We start from the raw sequence: 24,996 nt of genomic DNA on the forward strand, positions 1-24,996 counted from the left end.
ATGAGCCACCATGCCCAGCCTTAACATTGCAAGGATCTTTAAGCTCTGGAGATTGAACCAAGAATCTTTAGGTTCTGAGGATTGTAGACTGAGCTAAATTGAGAGTAGCCTGCCAGTTCTGTAGCCAGATGATAAGAATTAGGAAGTTAATATGGGATGTTAACATTTTTAAAGTAGGGAGAATAAAGTGGTGGTCATTTTATTTGCAGAATACTTTGATAAAAACAAGCCTTACAGCATTGATATATTCTTTAGATTTCCTGACAAAAATCTGTATTAGCTAAATTTTCTTTTTCTTTTTATTTTTTTTTATTTTATTTTTATTTTTTTTTTATTTTTTATTTTTTTATTTTTTTTTTTGAGACGGAGTCTCGCTCTGTCGCCCAGGCTGGAGTGCAGTGGCCGGATCTCAGCTCACTGCAAGCTCCGCCTCCTGGGTTCACGCCATTCTCCTGCCTCAGCCTCCCGAGTAGCTGGGACTACAGGCGCCCACCACCTCGCCCGGCTAGCTTTTTGTATTTTTTAGTAGAGACGGGGTTTCACCCTGTTAGCCAGGATGGTCTCGATCTCCTGACCTCGTGATCCGCCCGTCTCGGCCTCCCAAAGTGCTGGGATTACAGGCTTGAGCCACCACGCCCGGCCTAAATTTTCTTTTTCCTTGATACCAGCAAGTTACTGCTGTCACTCATTTTATTTATTTATTTTTTTGAGATGGAGTCTCGCTCTGTCACCCAGGCTGGAATGCAGTGGTGCAATCTTGGCTCACTGGAACCTCCGCCTCTTGGGTTCGAGTGATTCTCCTGTCTCAGCCTCCCAAGTAGCTGGGACTTCAGGTGTACTCCATCATGCCCAGCTAATTTTTGTATTTTTAGTAGAGATGGGGTTTCACCATATTAGTTGGGCTGGTCTCAAACTCCTGACCTTAGGTGATTCACCCGTCTCGGCCTCCCAAAGTGCTGGAATTACAGGCATGAGCCACCGCACCTGGCCTGTTAGTCACTCATAAGTGATATTAAGTGAGGCACTGAGTAGTGCTTGCTTCGGGAAGTTGTTTATAAATGATGTCCTCTGTTGTCTGTAATTTGACAGATTTGTAGTCCCTCTTTCAACTTTTGCAAAGAAGTTTTATTTTTTAATATTCTATGGGCACATTGTTATCCTTTAACACCGTTGATCTGCAGTTTGCTTTTTCAGTATTATTGGTATTGTCCTTAACATGGAAAGATCTGTAGGTCCTGATGATTGAACCTTGGGCATCTTCACAGGGGTCCTGATACCTGTGTTAACGAAAAACACAAATTGTTACGTTATTTCTTCTCTAGACTTTACTTCTTTTCCTCTTCTAATTCTTTAAAAAATCTATTTCTTGAAAAATATGTTTATAGCATGAAGAAAAATATCCTTTTTCTTTTGCAGCTTATTTGCTTTTAGTTCTGTTCTGGACACTGTGTTACTTAGACCCAAAGAAAAGAATGATGTAGAATATTATAGTGAAACCCAAGAGTTACTGAGGACAGAAATTGTTAATCCTCTGAGAATGTAAGTAGAAGACATATTGCTATTTTGCCTTTACATGGTGTTCTATTTGCTGTTTTCTGGTATAGTAATTAATTTATACCTTGTCTTCATATAAGAGATGGGGGAAAATTAGTTCTTATGGTAAAATATTACATTTTTAAACCTTTGGTCCTTGTACTTTTTTGTTTACTTAATTTCTTAAATCTGATAGCATATTCCATGAAATGACTTAACCCATTTTGCTAGAGTAAACTATAATTTAGCAATTGCAGTACATTTAGGAAAGCTAATACATAATACTTAGAATTCTTATCTTTTGAAATAGTTTATTCCAGCACCTCTGCTACAAGTAATCATGCTTATTAGTTAAATTGATATAGTCTAGCTTCTTAAATCTGAAAGAAAAGGAACCAAGGAAATTCTTTATAGAATAGCTAATGTTTAATACTTTGGACTAGCAACAGATGAGATGTATTTTAGTGCCATATTTTTTGGTTAAAGGAATATATTTGGCCTCTTTCCACCTGCCTTAAAAAGGTGATTATTTTTCCATTTCCTAATTTAGGAATTATAAATATGTCTTTTTATGGCCACAGGAAGCAATTTGTAATGGTACAAGCACAAGTGACAAGAGATATCTAGTAAAGACTTTGAATAAGTGGTAGTAGTGATATGTGATAATGTCCCATTATAAAATTTAAACTACGAAGAATTAGGGCGATAGATCATAAAACAAATTTGTTCATTCAGGAGTATAGAGAGAAAGCGATATAATTTAAAGTCCATGTTAAGATAAATTTGAATCCTTTTATATACTGTTCTTATTTATCAATTAAAGTAAAAAATAGTTTTATATCAAATTTGAACCAAAAAAGCAGAATACTCAAATACAATGAGCATCCCAAATTATCTGCTATATCACATGACTAGGAAAGTAAATTATAAGAGAATAAATTTCCTCACTTGAATCTTTTGCTTTCTTTAAATTCTGTAATGAATTCTCTAATGATCTTACCTTTTAAGATAATTGTGAATCTTGATTTTCACATCAATTATTTTATCTTATGCAAATTTTTTAAACATACTATTTTTTTTCCCCAACTAATTGATACTGGAACAAGACAGGTCAAACCCGAAACTCTAAGGGATGTTACCACCTCCTTCCTTCCTTCCAAAGTACCATAAGTTCATTAATAAACATTCTTCGGATTCTATTGTTCAGCCGGTTAAGAATCATAGTTAATCACACTTTCTTACCCTGTGTACAGTAAGAAACTGGTCAGATGCCCTGTTGTGATCAGGATTCCCTGTGTCTGTGTCTGTAGCATTCATATCTGTATATAGCTGGCTGGTTTTATTTGGTGCTGAAATCTCTGCTTTTCTTCAGACACTCTGTCTTTTTATACTCGTTTTGTATTCCCAGTGGCTGACAGGTTACATTACTATGTAAGTGGTAGATTCTCAGTCTGCATTGGTTGCAGGAAACGAACGAATGAATGAATAGTATAAAAAGTGGATATAAAATTAGCTAGTTCTGACTTGTCCTTAGTAAACTTATGGTAGCCACTAAGTTGTCCTCTGAAGCCATTTTTAGAATTACAAATTTAAAGTGATATTAAACTTATTGAATGTGTCTTGCATTCAGACAAAGAAGAGAGAAAATGTCATCATTATGCCAGTTGGTTTGATTGCAGATTTTACATTTTCAGTTTCTTATAAATTCCTTTTCCCGTTTCCCTTGGTGGCTGTTTCACACTTTACTATTAAAAGGATACTCTCTCTCAAAATTGTATATTCTGCTTTATAAAGTAAATGCTTTAATTTCCCAAGCAAATATTATTTAAAAAATTAATCACCACAAACTTAAAATAATTTTTGTATTGTATTAGTGTAAGACAGTTACTTGTAGAGCATATAATAGTGTCTAGAATAATTCTGGTTCTAGATCTTTAATTTTGCAAGCTTCAAGAAGAAGTCTGTAATTGTTTTCTTCAAACTAATTGTCTAACCTATTGATTTATGACATACTGGAGTTGTATAAGAAATGTGTTGGCTGGGCACGGTGGCTCACACCTATAATCCCAGCACTTTGGGAGGCCGAGGCAGGTGGATCACTTGAGGCCAGGAGTTCAAGAGCAGTCTGGCCAACATGGTGAAATGCTGTCTCTACTAAAAATACAAAAATTAACTGGACATGGTAGTGCACGCCTGTAATCCCAGTTACTTTGGTGGCTGAGGCTTGAGAATCTCTTGAGCCTGGGAAGCGGAGGTTACAGTGAGCCAAGATCGGGCCGTTGCACCACTCCAGCCTGAGTGACAGAGTGAGACTCTGTCTCAAAAAAAAAAAAAAGAAAAAAACTGTGTGATTAAGATGTGTTATATAATTTAATACATGCCAATATCAATTAATAGTTTTTTACTAACATAGATATGGATATGTGTGTGCCACAAAAATTATGAAACTGAGGAAAATACTTGAAAAGGTGGAGGCTGCATCAGGATTTACCTCTGAAGAAAAAGGTGACCATCTTAACTTACATGCATTAAACATAACTGAAGAGCATATTCACATGTCAAAGTATTAACTGAAATGTGTGTCTGTGTAGTTGGGGGGTTTTATTTTAAATTAGAAATTTCTTTCTATGTGATATATGGTTATCTTCCCTTTTTGTAAATTCTTCCTCTCTTCTAAAAGTGATTGATGATGTGGAATAATGAACTCCTTTAAGAAGCTGGCTGGTTCTAGTATACTAAATGCTTAAATAAAAAGTCCTTTCCTTTCCACCCAGCAATGATATTCTCAGTTGTTTCTCTCTTGTGGTGCAGAGTTGCATTGGGTTTTCTACATTTTCCCACTGAGTTTTCCTTGTTATAAAAGGAGTTAGAAAGCTGCTGACTAGGATTAAGTTTATAGTCAGGGAACAGTGTTTCAATCTCTTCCTAGCTAATGGGCTTACTCAAAGATTCACCACCTGACTTTGAACTTATCAGCAGCATACTGTAACCAGCTGTAATGTTTAGAGCTTGCAGGAAAAAACAGGGCATACTTCAGATTGTACTCCACTTACCTTAAACCCCCCAAAAGAAATAACAGCTATTTCATTATGTGCGATCTGTTGCACCCTTTCAAATGTAATAAACTTACAACAAAATTGAAACATAATACTTGATTATAACTTTTAAATGTCTTTTGTGTTTTTCCTTTGTCAGGAAAACTTGAAAACTGTGCTTTTAATTGAAATAATATTGGGTGAATGAAACAGAATTCAGTATTAAAATATGACTGTTAGAAATAAAAAATAAAATGATTTAAAAATTTTGTCTGTGACTTATTTGATTTTTAAATTTTCTCCTAGATCCTGAGGAATTCTTGAATATCCTGTTTCATCATATTTTAAGGGTAGAACCTTTGCTAAAAATAAGGTAACCTTTAAATTGTTCTAGAAGCGTTGGAAAAATAGACAATTCTCATTTCCACTGCCATTGTTCAACAGACATGATTTCCAGAATGATTTCTTAATATTGTATTTGTTTAGGGCTCTTAATAGGCTAGGGGAATATCATGCAAGTTAATTTTATTTGTTGTCCTCGCCACAGTACCATAGTTTACTTGAAGATCAAATCCAATGTAAATTTGTACTATAATTTTTAACCTTAGCGATAAGTATTATTGCATATCATTTTCTTTTGATACTGTATATATATTTTCGTAATTTCAATTAATGAACCTTTTAAGAAAAAAAAATCTTATTCTAACTTAATGAGACACTTCAGGAACACTGTTTTCTGTCTACTCATCACTCAAAAAATTTAGTCTTAAATTAGCTTTCCTGTTCTTAGTTGTATAACTTTGTCTCCCCTCCCCACCCACCATGTTGAATGAAAGCCTTGTTTAATGTAGTAAAGCTCTTAATGAAATGTTCTAAATGACTGAACTTTCCAGGTAGTTTGAATGTTCTCAGTCTAAACAATGAACCTTTTTTACATTTTAGCTTGGGTTTCTCTGTTGAGAATCTTAGTGATATCCTATAGACTTCCCAAAAAGCTAAGCATAGACAAGCACTCTTCCTCATCTCTATGTCTTAAAGTGATATTGTTTGATGCCACTTTTGAATTGATGGGTGAGGAGAAGAGAGGAAGGGTGGACAGTGCCATGGCTGTGGTTTGATATTGTTTGGGAAGTTCTAATTAATGAAATGAGACATGATATATAACCATCAAGAGCTCATATTATCTCTTCAAAGATGATAATAGCCATATGTACACCTAAAAAATCCTAGAAAATGACCTAAAAAAGAATTCATAATTTGTCTACGTAAAATATCCATGGAAAAATCAATAGCATTTCTGTATACCTTCAAGCAGATATGAAAAAGTAATTTCATACTTCATGAAAGTATAAAATACCAAGAAATCAATTTTATTGAGATAGATTTTTTAAAGACTTATACAGAGCTAAAAGGGATTTGATTAATTAGTGAGAAAGATTGCATTCTGGGTAGGACAATTAAATAATTTAAAGATGATTACGTAATAATTTGCACACAAGCAAGATCTTAACATACTTCAGGAAAGTGGATTTAGAGTTCTCTACAAAATGAAGTGGGCCAAAATCTTGAAGAATGCTTTTAAAATAGATTTCTATTATAAGCTATGAAGGCAAAGCAATAGACTTTAAAATAGTGTGTGATACTAGCATAAGATTAGAAATATGGATCAATGGGGCCAGATAGAAAGCTCAGAAATAGAATTAACTGCATGTAGAATTTCAGTGTCTTATAAGTCAACTTTCAAACAGAAATGGGAAAGGAAAGATATGTTTAGTACATGATGTAGGAAACCTAGAAGGCACTGTGGGAGAAAAAAGTCAATTTGGTTTTTCATTTTAAAGAGATAAATTTCAGATGCTTCAAACAGTTGTTTTCATCCTCTTTACCCCCTTTTTTAGCCTACACACTTATGGAATGTAATACACACCCAGTAATAACATAGGTTGAGTGCTGCAGTGATCCTCAGAGCGGGTAGGGAGGGATCAGGGCATCTCTGAATATATCTCAGAGTCTGAATGCCTTGTGGGACTTGAAAGGGCCCTGGGAAGTTCTTACACCCCCTGAAGGGTACACTCTCCCCTTTACACCTGCAAACAACCTCTTCATATTGAGAATCACTTTTTAAAGATTATAAATATTCTAAGTTGGCTCTTTTTCCAGAGTAATTCTTCCCCTCCACTAGCGTTTCGTTTTGACAGACAGAGTCAGCAGATGCGACAAATAGGATGAGTACCTTAAAAAATCTGAAATAATTAGATAGTCTAAAAGAGACCATAAGATGTTCTTAAATGATTGAAGAGACAAAAGAACTAGATGCCAATGAAACGTAAAACAGATTTGATAAACAGAATCAAATAACCAAAGACAGAATCTTCAGAAATAGAAACTATATCATGATGTTACCTCATTGATGCAGTGTGCACAGCTAAAGAGAGAATTGCTCATTGGGAAGACAGAGCTGAAGAAAGTACCCAGAATGTTGCACAAAGGAATAAAGAGTTGGAAAACAAGAGAGCGAGCATAATACACATGGAAGATGGATTCTAACTGGAGTTCCAGAAGGAGATACTAGAGAGAATAGGGAAAAGGCAATGTTTCAACAGATAATAGCTGAAGAATTTTTAGAATTTTTGATAGACTGAAATTCTAAGAATAAAAATATTCAGAATTTCGGAGCAGGAAGAACCAGTACTAAATTACCATTCAGAGACCTACTATAGAATGTGCTTCAGTAAAACAAAACTGAGTTTAGAATAAAGGAGTGGGATGCAAGAAACAAGGGAAAGTCAAGAAATTAGTAAATTGTCTTCTCCATCCTCATTTCTGCCTCCTTTCTCTTAGTGTTTGCAATGCACTGCTCCGTTCAACGACCAGCCCTCCTCCCCTGCTGCCATTATTATGATTACAACTACTTAACCTCTACTACTTCCTGGTTTCTTATTTTCCTCTCTTATTTTTTTTTCCTGTAAACTGTTAATTTTCTATGCTTTTTGACTTTCACAGAAAAATTCTGGTCTTTTGTCATAGTCATCAACAACTGCTTAAAACATTGGTATAGCGTAGCCTTCAGGTTTTTTGATTATCATCTGTTTGTATTTGCTGTGGGTCTCCAGAATCTCCTGTTTTGTTATCAGTTAAGTTTTGTTTATTTGGGGATGTAAGTTGCTTTGGGAAGCTGAGGATTTCTGTAGGCTGATCTCTGAATAGCTGAGTTTTTTTTTTTTTTTAAGTGAAAACTATGTTAATATTTCCCGCTAAAAATCTTGAAATCTAGATATAAGTTTAGATATAAACAGTCTAACTTTATATCCAGAAATTGTGCTGAAAAGGTAAATAGTAAACTTAAGGATTATTAGTCCTTCTGGTACAGTTAGTCTTAAAGACTAATGCCATGCTATAGTAAAATATTTAGAAGGAAAGATGCTGAAAATATAAGAGTAACACTATGATTGGCATATGGTAGGTGCTTACTTGGTATTTGTTGAATAAACGAGTGACTATCAGCATGCTTTAGCGGAAAGAATGGTAAGCAGCAGTTAGGGCCTCTGGGTTCTGTACTCAGCTCTGCTTTTGACTTGCTGAGAAGTCATTCTTCTTCCCTAGATCTCAGCGTCTTCATTTTAGAAATGAAAAGTTTGGTCTAGAAGGTCTGCTAAGAATGTGTCACATCCAGGCACATAATAATTTATATTCAGGCATTAAATACAGTTTGCTGCTTTCTAGATTTGGGCAGTGAAATTGTACTAAGTGATTTACCTTTTGGTTAGTTCTGTTCGCACAGTGCTTCTTGATTGGGATTATTATTCCATTATTATTTTCCTAATCACTAAGAGAACTTTCCAATCTAAAAACTAAACAAATCATGTATAAGGTCTTGTGCCTAAGCACATTTAATTATTTTATTCAAATCATTTATTTCCCTCTGTTGTTCTGACTATCCAAAGCTACACCATCAATTTTATGGTTTTTCTGTTCTCAAATACTGCTGGGTCAACTTCACGTTTTGATTTAAGCATTTAATAAATAGGTTGTATGTATTTTTTTCTCTGCATGTTTTTAGATCAGCAGGTCAAAAGGTACAAGATTGTTACTTCTATCAAATTTTTATGGAAAAAAATGAGAAAGTTGGAGTTCCCACAATTCAGCAGTTGTTAGAATGGTCTTTCATCAACAGTAACCTGAAATTTGCAGAGGTTAGTGTTACTTGTCTGTGGCATTTTATATGAAAGTCTGTGGGAGTCTTAAGACTTTTGGTAGATTCAGTGTCTATTGATTTTAACTAGCTGAGAACAGTTTGAAACACAAACTGTTAAGAAACATAAATTTTAAAAAGTATGCAGTGTTTCAACTTTGCCTTTACAGAAAATGTCTTAGAATTAAGATTGAATTTTTTGGATTTCTGCTGCTAAAGAAAACACCAAGCTAATTTGCGTAACTTGAAAAATTTTAGGTCGTTTAAAGCAAAAGGAGACATGTTTTTTTAAATGCCATTTTACCCAAGCATATTACCCAAATATATCAAAATGTAGTGTGTACTTTTCCCCCTTCATTAAGAGACAAAATGTCTATAAATTCATTTATATTTGCCAAAGAACAAGTGATAGAAATGATTTTTCTTTTATTGTCTAAGAATCTCCATAATTTTAATAGTATATGCTTGTGGTTTATTTTGATTGTATTCATTTCTGAAATCATTTTTGATAAAACCTGAAAAGCCACAGTTATTTATTTGTTGAAATATAATGAGCAGTCTCCTTCTGTGATATTTTCTGTATCATATTTGCAAAAACAGCCTTTCCAAAACCTTTAATAAATATAAACCCAAATAAAATGCCATGATTTTATCTGAGACCCGAGATTATTGAACTTCGTAACCTCGAGGTGCTAGTGTGTCCCTGCGATCATGAGCCACTTGAAGACCTGTGGCTTGTTGGTGTCCTGTGTCCACAGCCCATGGTGACATATGGATCCTATTTCATAGGACACCAATATTAAGGCAGAACTCACTGTTTTGTTTGACAGCCATGACTATTTTGGTTTCATAGGGAAAAGTTTTTTTTAACACTTTGATTCTAAAAATATCCGTCTTTTTTATAGGCACCATCATGTCTGATTATTCAGATGCCTCGATTTGGAAAAGACTTTAAACTATTTAAAAAAATTTTTCCTTCTCTGGAATTAAATATAACCGATTTACTTGAAGACAGTAAGTATGAGATTTTTTTAGTTTGTTTTGTTGGTTTTGTGGAAATTGTCAGATAATTCCCATCAGTTGTGGGTTAGACTCTAACTGGACACAGTATTTCCCAAGGCAATTGAGTATCTGAAGAGCCTGGAAAATATGAAACCAGTCATTTTATTTCTAGGAATTTATTCTGAGAAAATAGAAATGAAAATAATTTGATATGCAAACATACTTATTATCATATGATTAAGAAATTAGAAACAACTTGAATATTAACCAGAGGAGTGTGTATCTAACAATTACACTACTGCCATTAAAATTCATGGTTTTGAAGACCAGTGTGTATGAAAATGGTCATGGTGTAATATTAAGTGGAAAGGTAAGTACATTGATATGTTCTACAAAAGGGGCTATATATATACACACACACACATATATACTTATGTAAATATTCAGATACGAAATTATTAGAGAAAATTCATAATCATATTGACAGTGGTTATCTCCTGCCAACTGAAATTGTAGATGCTTTTAGTTTTCTCCTTTATACTTTCTTGTATCTTTGAATTTTCATCAATGGGCATTTTATAATGAAGGGGAAAACACTCTAGGAGACACTATTTAGAAAAATTATTTGGTCTGATAAAATGTTTTTAAAGATATTTCAGATACTAACTGAGAGCTTAAGTGGATGGAAGAGAAAGAGACTTTTTTGAAGCCATGAACATTATCCTTTTTACAGGCTAACTTTTCTTTACATCTTCTTAATGAAAGAAAACATTTTTTAAAGCCCTCTTAACTTCCCTCCCCCTCCCCACATTTCAGCTCCCAGACAGTGCCGGATATGTGGAGGGCTTGCAATGTATGAGTGTAGAGAATGCTACGACGATCCGGACATCTCAGCTGGAAAAATCAAGCAGTTTTGTAAAACCTGCAACACTCAAGTGAGTTTCCCTTCACTTAATGGACTAACTTTTGTTGAACAGTAACTTATTTATAGTTGAAAACAGAATGCTGGTTTTGGAAAGTTTTTAAAATCATAATTAACAGTTAAAAATTCATAATAAAATTGTGTTGCTTTTGCCTTTTCTGTTTATTTGAGAGCTGTTGGTGAAGTACTTGATTACTATGAGTAAGGGATGCATTTAACAAGAGTAAGGAAGCCCATTCACTTGACACGTTGAGTTTCGCTCATCAATGACATGTTTGTTTTTGGGTGTTTTTGTTTTTGTTTTTTCAAGACTGAGTCTTGCTCTAATGCCCAGACTGGAGTGCAGTGGCATGATTTGGCTCACTGCAACCTCTGCCTTCCGGGTTCAAGCCATTATCCTGCCTCAGCCTCCCAAGTAGCTGGGATTACAGGTGCCCGCCACCACACCCAGCTAATTTTTGTATTTTTAACAGAGGCAGGGTTTCACCATCTTGGCCAGGCTGGTCTTGAACTCCTGACCTTGTGATCCACCCACCTCAACCTAATGATATTCTTTTCATGGTCCATTTTAGGTCCACCTTCATCCCAAGAGGCTGAATCATAAATATAACCCAGTGTCACTTCCCAAAGACTTACCTGACTGGGACTGGAGACACGGCTGCATCCCTTGCCAGAAGATGGAGTTATTTGCTGTTCTCTGCATAGAAACAAGCCACTATGTTGCTTTTGTGAAGTATGGGAAGGACGACTCCGCCTGGCTCTTCTTTGACAGCATGGCCGATCGGGATGGTACTGAAAATGCCTTTCTTCTGCATGTGGCACTGGGTTCTGGTTTGTAGTGGGGACGGTTCATAGTGGGATCACCTGTTCTGAGTGACATGATATTTTCTGAGAAAATCCTTTCAGGATTATTCTGGTGACAACAGTCTTATGTCTTGGATTGCATTAACAACCTTGCTAGCCGAACTAAGGAATAATATTATTGTGTGTGTGTGTGGTTTTTTTTTTTTCTTTTTTGAGATGGAGTCTCGCTCTGTTGCCCAGGCTGGAGTGCAGCGGCATGATCTTAGCTAACTGCAACCTCCACCTCTCAGGTTCAAGCAATCCTCCCACCTCAGCCTCCTGAGTAGCTGGTACTACAGGCATATGCCACCATGCCTGGCTAATTTTTTGTATTTTTAGTAGAGATGGGCTTTTGCCATTTTGCCCAGGCTGGTCTCAAATTCCTGGCCTCAAGTGATTCACCCTCCTTTTCCTCCCGAAGTGCTGGGCTTACAAGAGGAGCTGGTGTGCCCAACCTCATATTGTTGTGATATTTTGACATGCATATGCTCTTTTTTAAAAAAAGAATCCTGGAAGTCTTATTTCAGCCCTGAAGGATCTTATTTCCAGCTTTGTTGTCTTCCTTCAGGCCCCTCTCATTTTTGTAGGAGCCACGGTAGCTGTTTATTGAGCACCATTAAGTCATTCTGCCTAAATCCGGGCAAGATGGGGATTATTCCTGTTTTTCTGTTATTAAAGCTGAGGTTTAAGGTGCTTGAGGTCATGTAGTTTGTGTTTAACTCAGTCTTTCTGATCTCAGTGCTTATGTTTTTTATACTAAACCATGTTATCTTCCAGTTGCCAAAAGCTGACAGCAGAAGTAAACAAACATCCTCTTTAGAAAAGTAAAGCCTCTTTTGCATGTAGTATGTTTCTCCATGAGGTGGGGAATAGGCTGCACTTGCCAGGCCACTTTCTAGGATGCTTAATCATTATTTAACTAATGCTTAACGAATGCCAGGGGGGATAGTGGGTTGCAGGTAAGAAATGTTTGTTAAAGCAGCCCTGCCTCTCCCTATAAGGAGTTTGCAGGTTAAGACCAGGCCTGGGCAAGGTTGTGAGGTGTGACTCTCATGTTCCTTCATTCTTACACCCTATTTTTCCTTCAGCTGCTCTCTCAGGTCCAGCCCCCACGATCTTCTGGCGTGGCCCTCCAGTAGCCTAAGACATTCCCTGTGGCAGCCTCTTGAACAGAGGCCCAGGCCCTAGACCAAGAGTTCTCCACCTTTTCTCAGTTCTCTGATGCTTGAGGGATCCCAGCCCCATCTGTAGATGTGCCCCCAACCCAGTTAACATTTGTACTGAACAGCGTAGCGCAACAGCATAGGTTTGGAAAAGCCACTGAGCTAACCCAGAGGAGCCTTTCCTGGAATCTCTGAAGTCACACCCCAGAGCACCTTTATCGGGGCCTGGTCATGTGTCAGACAAACTCTTAGATTTGGGTAAGGATGTGTTTCAAGTGTAGGGAGCTACAATAGTGTTCATTTGACTAGATCTGTTCCTAATTGGACAGTCTCCTGGTGAAGTGTGCTGGGTGACTTGTGTCTGGGAGGAAATGAAATGTGAAGAACGGAGTGTTGTCTACATATGTATTGATAACGTGATTCCCTGAGTGACTACAGAGAGAAGTCTGGAAAGTAGGTTTGGGGCTTACCTCAGAATTCATGTGAACCAGGTTTATTTTACCAGGTTTATTCACTGTTGAACCCAGAATCCTTTCAGAAACCAAGAAATGAGAATATGTCAAGAATTAAAGAAGGCTTTCACTTCCAGAAATCAGAAGAAAAATAAAGGCTTTTAGAGCCTGAAATTAGCTTTTTGGAAATGATAGGATTGTAAAATCACTGGCAAAAGGGTTTAGAACTTGACTGCCCTATAAAGAGTTCTTCCTCTGTGCCATAGGTGGTCAGAACGGCTTCAACATTCCTCAAGTCACCCCATGCCCGGAAGTAGGAGAGTACTTGAAGATGTCTCTGGAAGACCTGCATTCCTTGGACTCCAGAAGAATCCAAGGCTGTGCGCGAAGACTGCTTTGTGATGCGTATATGTGCATGTACCAGAGTCCAACAATGAGTTTGTACAAATAACTGGGGTCATCGGGAGAGGCGAAGAAACTGAAGGCAGAGTCCTAACGTTGCATCTTATTCAAGCTGGCAGTTCTGTTCCACGTCCATTGCCGGCAATGGATGTCTTTGTGGTGATGATCCTTCAGAAAAGGATGCCTGTGTTTAAAAACAAATTGCTTTTGTGTCCCTGAAGTATTTAATAAGAAGCATTTTGCACTCTAGAAAGTATGTTTGTGTTGGTTTTTTAAGAAGTCTAAATGAAGTTATTAATACCTGAAGCTTTAAGTTAAGTGCATTGATCATATGATATTTTTGGAAGCATACAATTTTAATTGTGAAAGTTTAAAGCCTCTTTTAGTCCATTGAGAATGTAAATAAATGTGTCTTCTTTATGGACCAAGGATATGAAATCATTTTTCCCTTGTAGCTAACGGTTGCCTTGAGGAAGAAATAATTTGGTTTTATTAAGAGTCTACTCTCAATCCAGTTATTAAAGATGTACTGAGTTTGATTTGTTAATCCTTTCTATATACTGCTGATCCTTGCATGTCTACAATCTGCTCAGTTTTTCTGTGTTTCTGCAATAGTGGTCAGAAAAATACTTAAATTCCCTTAATGGTGTTGTTTTCTATTTGTTCTGGTTTTGAGATAAATGAGTGATTCTGTCCCAAAATATCCATTTTTGAAGTGATTTTCCTGGAGGATTAGGGTATTTAGCAGTTGAAGCTCTTCATTCATAGTAGTTACTGTCAGCTAACAGGTTTTTTTAAGGCTTTTAACTATTAATATTTTACGGAATGGGGCAAAGTAAATTGATGAAAGAATTGGAGTGATAAGTAAATAGTCCTATACAAACATACAGTCCATAAAAGGATGAATTTGGCGTATAGAATTATTACAATTTCCTGGAAGAGATGGATATTTAAACCTCTATTACTTTAGACAATATTGTCCAGAACTTAAGTTTGATCTGTCAGCCAGTACTCCCATTAAATTCAGTGTGGTTTCACTTGAGATAATCAGATATGTCATCGAAATGTTAGCAGCAGCTTCATCCTCCATCTGACTAAAGTAAGTAGAAATGGGATGTTTTGTTTAATAATAGCCATAGTGTGTGTTTAGACCACAGTGGATGTTGTAGACTAGGACCATAGATTATACATGTCAGTGCAGTGGAATGTGCATTCTCTGAGTGTTGTTTTGTGGTATCATTGTCTTTCCTGAATGACTTTCTAACTGTGCAGAAAGGCAGAAAAGTCATCATAAGTATATGGCATATGACTTTATAAAATATTTAATGTGAAAAAAGTGGAAAGAATCTTTACAAACCCTGCGATTACTTTTTTAAAGGCACTTTTGTTCTTTGGTTTTGTCATTCCATTTTGCTAATATTTACTAGCTTTATAAATTACAGTAAGGTACAAAACTCATCTTGTAATTTTTTCATTTTTGAAATGAAAAAGTACATATATTTTGCACAAGGTTTTATACTGCTAAGTGCTTGGTTGGGGTGGTGAGGTGATTATTAGATCAGGGGTGAGGCTGAGGGACTCTGGGTTTAGGGCTAGCCCTGCCCCCATCCCCCTTGTGTAAAATGAAGGGTGTGGGGTACAAGACTTGTAAGGCCTTTTCTAGCTCTGACCGCCTAGAAGTCCAGTCACCCTGTAATAAATACGTGTTGAATGCAGAAATGGATGAATGAGCTTGTCAATGTGATTTTAAAAAATTGACTACCTGGAGGAATGATTAGGAATCTAAATGGAGCCAGCCCTCAGTATCTGCAGGTTTCTCATCTGTGGATTCAACCAACTGCAAATGGACAATATGATTTTTTTTTAAATCCATATTTTTAAAAATCCGTAAATAAAATACGGATTTTGAAAATTCGTATCTGTATTGAACATGTACAGACTTTTTTCTTGTTATTATTTTCTGAACAATACAAGAACTCTTTATGTAGCATTTACATTTAGTAGGTATTATAAGTAATTTAGAGATGATTTAATTAAAATATATAGGAGGATGTGTGTCAGTTATATGCAAATTCTGTACCATTTTATATCAGGGAATTGAGCATCTTCAGATGTTGGTATCTGCAGGGATCCTGGAACCAAACCCCTGCAGATACTGAGGGCTGACGATCTAGGTGAGACTGGATTTAACAGTTGGAAAAAAAATAAATAAAGGAGAGAGAAGACAGTTCCTTTCCTGTAGAAATTAAAACGAAATACAAGTTGAGGAAGCTCTGCTACCCAGGCTGTCATGGTAGAGGACTTGAAGAAGACCTGTTTGGATGGACACCTGGTTTCAGGTGTGGAGACTGTCTTAATTGGGAGGGCCTCATCCATAAGTGATTTCTGGTGACATCTTCAGGTGGCGCTTGCCGTCTTTTTAACGTTACTTGGGGAGGGAGTGCTCATCAGGGGATGCCAGGGCCAGCTCTGGTGGTTCCTGGGGAGGCTGCGTCCTTCCCTGCTTCTGAGTATCATGAGGCAGCAGGAAGGTTCCCCCCGCACCTGTCTGTCCTGGCTCCCTCTGGGTAGCCCCTCCTGTTCCGCACTTCAGCACAGCCTGGATTCTCAGGAGGGACATAGTTGGAGCCAGGCTGCATGGTGCGGGGGCTGATGTGCCTGCTGGTTATTTAATTTTTAGCCTTAAGTTTTCTTCAATATTTTCCTGTTGACTTTTTAAAGGTTTTGGTTATCTTTTATTCCTTATCTACAATCAAGATGACAATATAATTGAATTATCTCATTTATAACATGGTTCATGATTCATGATTACAAGTAGAAAATATGTCATATTCCTCACCTCCAAATAAGTGTGTGTGTGTGTGTGTGTGTGTGTGCGCGCGCGGTGGAGAGGGAGAGAGTGGGGAAGGAGAGCAATGTTATCATATATAGACAGGCTAAATGTGCCCCATCCCTCACTGTCAGCTTTATAAAGGAGTTAGACTCCATCCGCAGAAGAATGTTTTATAAGACTAGGAAAACACGTTGAAAACTAGGAAAAACAGCAACAAAAATCAACTAAATATGTTGTTACTGTTGCTAAGGATTTTCTCCTTAGAATAATTTAGGATTTTCAAAAATTGCTGTCTGCCAAATACTGTAGATAAATGGCCAGGTTCTTCCTATCCCTAGGATTCCTTTTTTTTTTTTTTTTCTTCACAGATTTTGAGAACAAGGGGGAGACATAGTATGGAAGATTAAGATTCCATTAATCTTACAGAACTGTGTTGTCACCCAAATTCCTGCTTGTTTGAACATGACATCTTCATAGATTCAGGATTCACTAACCTCTATAGCTGGATCTTGAAAATTATCTGGCCAGATAGTTTTGCATCTGCTTGGATGATTGTAGACTGAGATGTGAATGGAGGATAAAGTATTAGGCCTTCGCTGAGTGACTGCCAACCAAGAAGTATTTATCGGACACTTACTAGGTATCTAGGATTGTATCAGAGGGAATATGAGATGTGTCCCTGCCCTACCTAGTTTTGATGACAGAATATCTATTAAAGGCTACTTAGCTGAAGGGTAAGGGTGACAGGTGTAGGGGAAGCTTTGGGAGGTGGTGTGGTGTGATGGAAAAAGTGGCAGAGTAGGGACGAGAGACTTGCATTCTAGCCCTGTTTCTGTCACTTGTTCTGTACACTTAGACAACAGCTTGCCCTCTTGAGCTTTAGTTTCCTCCTCTGCATAATGAGAGGGTTAGACTACTGAATTTTATAGGAAAAAAAATACAAATTCCTGGGTCCCAGGCCATGCCTGCTGAATCCGACTGTTCAGGAAGAGGCCTAGGAAATCTGTGAGGGAAGGCTCCCCAGGGGAATCTCGTGACCAGCCAGGTATGAAATCTGCTAACTGGAAGATCTCAAAGGTTCCTTCACTTTTTGTGATTTTGTGATCATGTAACGTTACTGTATTATTCTACATAAACGTGGGTACTTGGATGTTTATCATACTGTTTCTCTGTGTTTACATACTAATTTATGTAAGAAATGCATTTTAGTCTGTGTACCTCAACCTGCTGTTTCCTAGAGGTGTTAGTAGTCTTTGAATACAAATAAGACTTAAGAGGATATTTGATGTTATTTACCTGGGTATTTTCTTTCCCTTTTATTTATTTAGAGGAAATTGAGATTCTAGGAGTCAAAAAAATGAAAACAAAATCCTTAGGCAAAGTTAAAGAAAAAAATTACATTATTTCTTACTATTTGCTACTTTATAATGAAAATTTTAAAATTATATGGGAAGATTTTTCTCTGGGATAACAAATCCTTGTCATAAAGTAAGAGGTCTTTTTAAAGTAGGTAGGCTATAAGGCCTGTAATTTAAAATAATACCCCTTTCTCTAGGGGTTGGTGCAATTCTCCATTAATGAAGATAATATTTGAATTCCTCAAAGCAGGGGAGGAGTCGGGGAGGAGAAAGGGATGTTAAAATGAAAACTCACGTGCAAAAGAGGAGGTGGAGGAAGAAGGAATGTAAACCCCTTAAAGCAGATGTGTGTGGGGCCATATGAAGGCCAGGATTCTGCGGGTGTCAGGGGATTTCCCCTCTTGACAGAGACTGGGGTTTTAGACTGAGGCTTCCTACAGGGAGTTCGCATTGCACCTCTCCGTTCCCTTTTCAGACCTCTTTTTGGGGAGAAGAGATGGGAGGAGGGGAGAAAGACTGTTCATCTTATTCTCAATGCTGGAGCAGCTGAATGTTTTCTCTTAAGTCAGGATGCAGTGGCAACACATTAACCAGCCAGTGTGGCCAAGGATAGTGGAAGAGTGGGAAAGGAAGGTCTTCCTCCTCCCTGATCGTAGCATCCATCAGTCTCTGTAGCCAGGTTACTCAAGAACCCCATTTGATTTCCTGGCCCTTTGCCTTGGCAGTGATGGCATTTTTATTTCACTGTGTTTTAAAGTCTTCATTTATTTTTATAACATGGGTTAGGGAGAAGGGCCACTAATGGAGGGATTGTCCTTTCAAGCACCACAGCTTCAGATATAATTAGCACTTTTAAATACTGTCCACTTTAACTTAAACATTTCTAGAGGGAGTATATTGGAGACTCAACTGCCCTTGGTTTTAGTTTATAAAATGGCCTAGTACTGTGGAATTTTAATTTTAGAAAGTCTTAGCATCAGATCATAAACATTCATTAAAAGAACTCACATCCCATTTGAAACTTCCCAGGGGAGTTGCGATTCTTAGTAGATAGGTAGAAAGGGGCTCATTTTCTACGGCATTTCCCATTTCTAGTATCTTGTTCAGCATGTTTTATTTTTATTTTTTGTCTGCAGAACATCCTATATTTATGAGAACATTCTTTAAGAAGACCACCACATAGAATACCCCTTCCTATCAGCTCACTCTGATTTAGCCTTAATTTTGTTAAATTTTTTAGAGATGAATGAAGTGCTGCTGTGGAAAGAAATGTACATATACTATTTCTGTATCATTAAAATTACATTTTTATGGTTCCTTTTCCTGGATTTCTTTGGGAGAAGGGTTTTGGGTTATGGGAAAGCTGGAATTGGGTCTCTGCAACACTTTAAGTTTTTGCTGTGGTGAGATTTCTTTGAGGAAATGCTTTACCCGGCCATATCTCTGTTTCTTGATCAGGCCTCTACCACCATTACAATTGCTTCAGAAAACCTCACACACTTACCCTGTTCTGGGAGATGTGCCAGTGGCATTATGGTGCTGTGTGGCTCCTTGATCTAGCCAAGTATTTCCGACCTCTGATGCTTGTTAAAACTCAGCTGCTCCAGCCTCCAAGCCACTCCAACCAGAAGCTGTCCCCTGCTGCTTCATTCCATCATCTATAAACATGAACCCAACACCATTGACTAAGGAGCAGTGTATCTCATTGTTTTTTCTTTTTTTTTTTTTGAGATGGAGTCTCGCTTTGTCGCCCCAGTTGGAGTGCAGTGGTGTGATATTGGCTCACTGCAATGTCTTGTCTTTCAGGTTCCAGCGATTCTCCTGCCTCAGCCTCCCGAGTAGCTGGAATTATAGGCGTGCGCCACCATGCCCAGCTAATTTTTTGTGTTTTTAGTAGAGACAGGGTTTCACATGTTGACCAGGCTGGTCTCGAACTCCTGACTTTGAGTGATCTGCCTGCCTGGGCCTCCCAAAGTGCTGGGATTACAGGTGTGAGCCATCACGCCTGGCCAGTAGCGTGTCCCATCCTACTACAGCTGCCACAGAGGCAGTTAAATATTTTACTTTTTTGTGATGACCAGAGGAATGGTCACATGATGTACTATGGACTGAAATTCCTACTTTGGTCTTCTTTTAGGTAACAGATCAACCTTCCTTGGAAATTATTTGGAGTTTAAGTCACTTAATGTGCCATGATAGGAAAGCTAGAATGGTCTGAGTTTGTAATAGTGGTATTAACAGTACATTGAAGAACATTTCTGTTTCAGAACCCCATGGGTGGATATACATGCTGATATCCAAACAATGCTGTTCTGACAGCACTGCTCTTCCTTGTCAGAGTCAAGGGTTGGCACACTTTCTCATAGTCCCCACTCCTTGTGACTCTGGGTCTGTTAATGTGACGGTGACAGCACATTCCTTGTGCCCTTCTGCGGATCTGGACAGTTAAGTGAAAACAAGTCCTTGTCAGAAGAAAGCTGGCCTGGCTGAAAAGGAGGAGCCACTGGCCCTCCCCTAAGCCCCTTTTCCTGACTTGCTGAGGCATGTTCTCCCTCATTCTCACCTGAAGAACATGTGTGCACTGCCTTCGAGCAGCAGTTCTCCATTCAATCCTGGTTGCATGTTGAATTCACATAGGGAGATTTTAAAGATGCCAGTGCCTGTGTGCACCCCGGACCTATTGGAATCTGAAGATAGGGCCAGGAGTGGGTCCTTGTCAAAGCTCCTTATGCATTTCTGTTTCAGAACCCCATGGGTGGATATACATGCTGATGGCCAAACAATGCTGTTCTGACAGCACTGCTCTTCCTTGTCACATTCAAGGGTTGGCACACTTTCTCATAGTCCCCACTCCTTGTGACTCTGCGCAGCCAGGATTGGGAACAAATTGTCAGGAGGAATGGAGTTTTCTGAGGGAGACAGAATCAACTTGGCATTCCCTGGTGGAACATTCTGCCCTCGAGAAAGAGAATGTGGATATGAACAAGCTCCTCGGGGGAAAGTAGAAAATTTATTGTAAAGCTACCAGCCCAGTCCCTTAAGGAAGGGCCCAAGGAACATATGAGGAATGTGTTCCAGAGGCGGGACAGATAATTTAGAAGTAGGATGAAAATTTCACTATTTGTGAAGAGGACATAAAGATATCCTTAAAGGGGCATGATGACGGTGCTATTCTCTTTGTTTAGGAAATATTTCAGAGATAAACCTCAAATGTATAAAAAGAAAAGAGAGAGCTCACCAAGTTGATTAGGGAAGAAAGAAGGTAGGAGAATTCTTGGGGAGGGACTGTTTTGGGGCAAGCTTTCGAGCCTGTCTTCGCACTGAACTGTGGGCAGTCAGGTCTCCGTGGGCTGCCAGCTTCGGTAGACCCCTTGGAGTGTGGATTTGATTGGAGAGGAGGTAGATTCTGAGGTCTAATTAGAGTAATTAGATGAGTGGAGACTGAAAGGGATATGATAAGAATAGTGTAATTCACCCAGCAGGCTGACCCTTATTACAAAAGTGTGACTGAAATTTGCAAGTTGCGTCCACTCTTCTGACTGTACCACTTTACTAGAAGTTAATGAAAACCTTTAAATTCTGTGTGTGAAGTCACCTTACAAATAACACACAAACCTGTTTTCACACCCAATATGGCCTTTTCCAAAGTAAGTAGTTTGAAGTTACACTGGGGTTTGAAGAGTTGGCGAAGTTGACTGTACTGGAGATGCCTTCCTGAGTCCCTCTCCTCCAGTCCTCCCCAACTTTAGCAGACTTTGGAAGCGACCCCTCAGGCCTTGCCTTGCAGGTTCTATTTGGTGGCAGGCAGGACTCAGCAGCCTGCAGTAAATGCAGTCAGGCCTCAGGCCATGAAGAGTGACTTCTTAGCCGTGCCTTCTTATTGGCTCCAGAGAGGCGAGGATACTCCTGGGTTAGCGCGTGGCGGGGCGATGACATTGGAATATATTGTGTTTTAAACAAATGTGTATTTTGTTGGGTCTGGCCATCTCTGCAAACTTCAGACTGTTTTGTTCCGACGTATTTCTGAACTGTGCCCTGTAGGTCGCCCACTGGGGGTGGGATGGGCCGCTGCAGGTTGGAAGGACTAAGTGCAGTTTCAGGTTTCTGTTCAGAGGTCACCTCCCTAAAGAGGCCTTCACAGACCACATTAGCCGGGGCGTGCTGGCAAATGTTTAACAACCAACTCTTGGGGGCTGAGAGGCAACCCTGTTTGTAGCCTCTGCTCATTTGGTGGTATAAATACCCCACCACGGCCAATTGCAAGCTACCAAAATGACACCTTTGAAGGAACTAGGGAAGACTTACATAGTGGGATTAACACAAGTACATAGCGTTTCCACCATACAGATACAATAAATACCTGTGCACGAACCACGGTGTCAGACAGCAGCCTATGAACCAAACCAGCTCAGCACCTGATTTTATGAACCACATTTGATTGGAACACAGTCATGATCATTTATCTAAGTACAGGCTGAATATCCCTTATCTGAAATGTTTGAGACCAGAAGTGTTTCAGGTTTCAGATGTTTTTGGATTTGGGAATATTTGCAGTACCGGATGAGCATCCCTAATCCAGAAATCCAAAATCCAAAATGCTCCAACAAGCGTTTTCTTTGAGTGTCATGTTGGTGCTCAAGAAGTTTTGGATTTTGGAGCATTTCAGATATTTGGATTAGGGAGCATTTAAGATTTTCAGATTAGAGATGTTCAGTCTATATTATCAATGCTTTTGTGCTACAATGGCTGAGTCAAATAGTTTTGACTGAACCCTTATGGCTCACACAGTCATTAAATGGCCCTTCCCAGAAACAGTTTGCTTACCTTTGGCATAGAAAACGGTAAAATGTAAAATAGTTAGGAAGTAATGAGTTGTGAGTATTTGTTACCTTTGTTTTAAATATAATTTCATTTTAAGTTTATATAATTTGGTAGTTTAATAATTCGATAATAGATCCATCCAAGAACTGACTCGCAAAATTCCTGAAAATTTTATAACGGGCTCTTGTGAGCCATGGATGCCAGCTCCAGTTTACTTCTGCCATCATCTCAAACGCACCTACGGGCACTTATAGACTCCTGCGCGCTTCATTTTCTCCACAGCACTGATCCCCTGGCCGCATGGCTCATCGTGGGCTCCTCAGGACTTCCCGTAGTCCCTTCAATTGTCTTTCCTTACCACCTTGATGAGTGCCTGGCACAAACCTCCCGCCTCAGCCTCCTGAGTAGTTGGGACTGCAGGTACACACCACCACGCAAGCTGACTTTTTACATTTTTGTAGGGAGTGGCTTTCACTATGTTGTCCAGGCTGTTTCAGCCTTTTATTCGTAGAAGCCCCACTCACTATTGTCCTTGTGCTCAGAATTAGATCACTGTCCCCATTTCTTTCGAGAAAGCACAAGACATCTCCGTCTCTAGTTCCCCACATAATGCTTCCTCTCAGAAGTGGAGACATCGTAGAACTCCCCTCCTCGGGCTTTGATGAACTTTGAATGAAACCATGCACGGAAAGTGCTTATCACAGTGCCTGGCACTCCGTAGCCCCTCAGTAAACAGCAGCCACCAGTGGCAGCAGCAGCAGCAGCATTAGTACTAACATCGTAAACATGAACTTGAGAGACAGGGTGCAAGTCTAATCAGCAGGTCTCTTTCTGCCTCTCATCTCCCTCCACGATCCTATTTTAAGGCACACTCTTGAGTCTTTAGATGGTTTTCTGAGATTGAGATTTTCTCAGGCATCTTGTCCTCCTGAGTGCAGCAGCACCATCTTGTGGTCATTACTGGTTATGGCGCTGTCCCAGATCTCAGCTCCCGAACTCCGAGCGGCAACCAGAACCCAGCCTTGGGAGGCAGCAGGGATTTTTGAAAGCCAATGTGGCAGTCGGGGCAACACACTAGATTACACACTACATCCAAGACGGATTAAGTTTCCTCTGAGTCATTTCGGGACAGCTGCTCAGTTAAGTTGGCCATTTCTGTTTGGGGCTGTCCTCTCTCATAATGGGCTCTGTCTTGCCCTTTCTCTGTATCTGCGGCTCCCTCTGGCTTGAGCTTTCAGGCATCTTCTACAAACGGGGTTTAAAATGAGCTAGCGCCATCTAGTGGGAGAATGTCGTAAGGTCTGTTGTGAGGTCCTGAAATCTGCAAAGGAATGAATGAATTACAAATCTGTGGCTTTACTGGGGGAATGTCGGTCTGATGTCCCCTCCCTTTATTAGCGACCCTTTCTCGGTGTAAGCCTCATATCTACTGTGCTAACTTTAGTACAGGTTACTTTGTCAGGATCCTAGTATGAAAACCAACCGCACTGTCTTCAGTGCTTCCCAGAGAGGGAGGGGTCTTTGGACCAGCCTGCGTGGTAGTCATCCAGGGGCCTTTAAGAATGCAGGCTCTGGCTGGGCGTGGTGGCGCTCACCTGTAATTCCAGCACTTTGAGAGGCTGAGGCGGGCAGGGCTTGGGGCCAGGAGTTTAAGACCAGCCTGGGCAACACAGCAAGACCTTGTCTCTACAAAAAATAATAATAACAATAAAAACTAGACAGGTGTAATGACGCACGCCTGTAGTCCTAGCTACTTGGGAGGCTGAGGCGTAAGCATCACTTGAGCCCAGGAATTGGAGGCTGTAGTGAGCTATGATCACACCACTGCACTTCAGCCTGGGCGACAGAGCAAGACTCTGTCTCTAAAAAAGAGAATTTGGTCTTGGAGGCCCTGTGCAAAACCTACAGCATCAAGATCTCAGGGAGGGCCCTGGAATGTGCATTTTGAATACTTCCCCCTTTCCCCACCAAGAGAATCGGGCACACGCTGAAGTGTGAGAACCACTGCCATTATGGAGAAGAGGCTTCCCGCCCCGCTCACCCGCCACTCTAGAAATCCAGAGAAGAGATTCCACTTAGATTAAGACTTGCATAAGTGGGGAGTTGAGTCCAGTCTCTCTCCCCCACTGCAAGACCCTGTTGCGGTGACATGTAATAATAATAAAAAGACTTGCATGAACTCCTTTCTGTGCAAATGAGAGCGAGCATCTCTCACAAAGCCACAGTGCCCCTGTCGCTCATTTTATGTGTGGATTCAGTGATAACAGACCCAAAGTCCTGAGACCAGCACCTGGCACACCATGGGGGCTCAAATGGGTCACTACTGCTGCTGTTACCTGTGTGAGGCCGGCTGGAGGCCTCCTCTGCATTCCTCACGCCCTCCCATCCACCTCTGCTTGGGAGGTGAGGGAAAATGGTTTACACTTTCATACCCACGCTC

The 24,996-nt window shown here is 39.3% G+C and overlaps 1 protein-coding gene and 1 long non-coding RNA gene across 5 annotated transcripts in view; both read left to right on the forward strand.

Moving 5' to 3' along the window:
• The window catches only part of CYLD (CYLD lysine 63 deubiquitinase), a 56,876-nt gene extending 41,878 nt beyond the window's left edge, over positions 1-14,998 (forward strand). For 2 of the 4 annotated variants that reach the window (XM_025370734.1, XM_025370736.1), the window contains 8 exons: positions 1,417-1,539; positions 3,947-4,038; positions 4,875-4,941; positions 8,629-8,761; positions 9,666-9,774; positions 10,579-10,697; positions 11,257-11,473; positions 13,409-14,998. In XM_025370734.1, the coding sequence (XP_025226519.1) occupies positions 1,417-1,539; positions 3,947-4,038; positions 4,875-4,941; positions 8,629-8,761; positions 9,666-9,774; positions 10,579-10,697; positions 11,257-11,473; positions 13,409-13,593 (1,045 nt within the window). In that variant the 3' untranslated portion in view covers positions 13,594-14,998. Of the gene's footprint in view, positions 1-1,416; positions 1,540-3,946; positions 4,039-4,874; positions 4,942-8,628; positions 8,762-9,665; positions 9,775-10,578; positions 10,698-11,256; positions 11,474-12,615; positions 12,789-13,408 lie in introns of those variants that run through there. The other 2 variants (XM_025370738.1, XM_025370737.1) reach the window with 2 other exon arrangements.
• Positions 14,999-23,793: 8,795 nt separating this feature from the next.
• LOC112613698 lies at positions 23,794-24,741 on the forward strand. Its single transcript, XR_003117000.1, has 2 exons — positions 23,794-23,929; positions 24,529-24,741. It is a non-coding gene; the product is annotated as an uncharacterized LOC112613698 (long non-coding RNA).
• Positions 24,742-24,996: the final 255 nt, after the last annotated feature.

The sequence above is a fragment of the Theropithecus gelada genome, chromosome 20 (assembly GCF_003255815.1).
Source record: "Theropithecus gelada isolate Dixy chromosome 20, Tgel_1.0, whole genome shotgun sequence".
NCBI classification, from domain to species: Eukaryota; Metazoa; Chordata; class Mammalia; order Primates; family Cercopithecidae; genus Theropithecus; species Theropithecus gelada.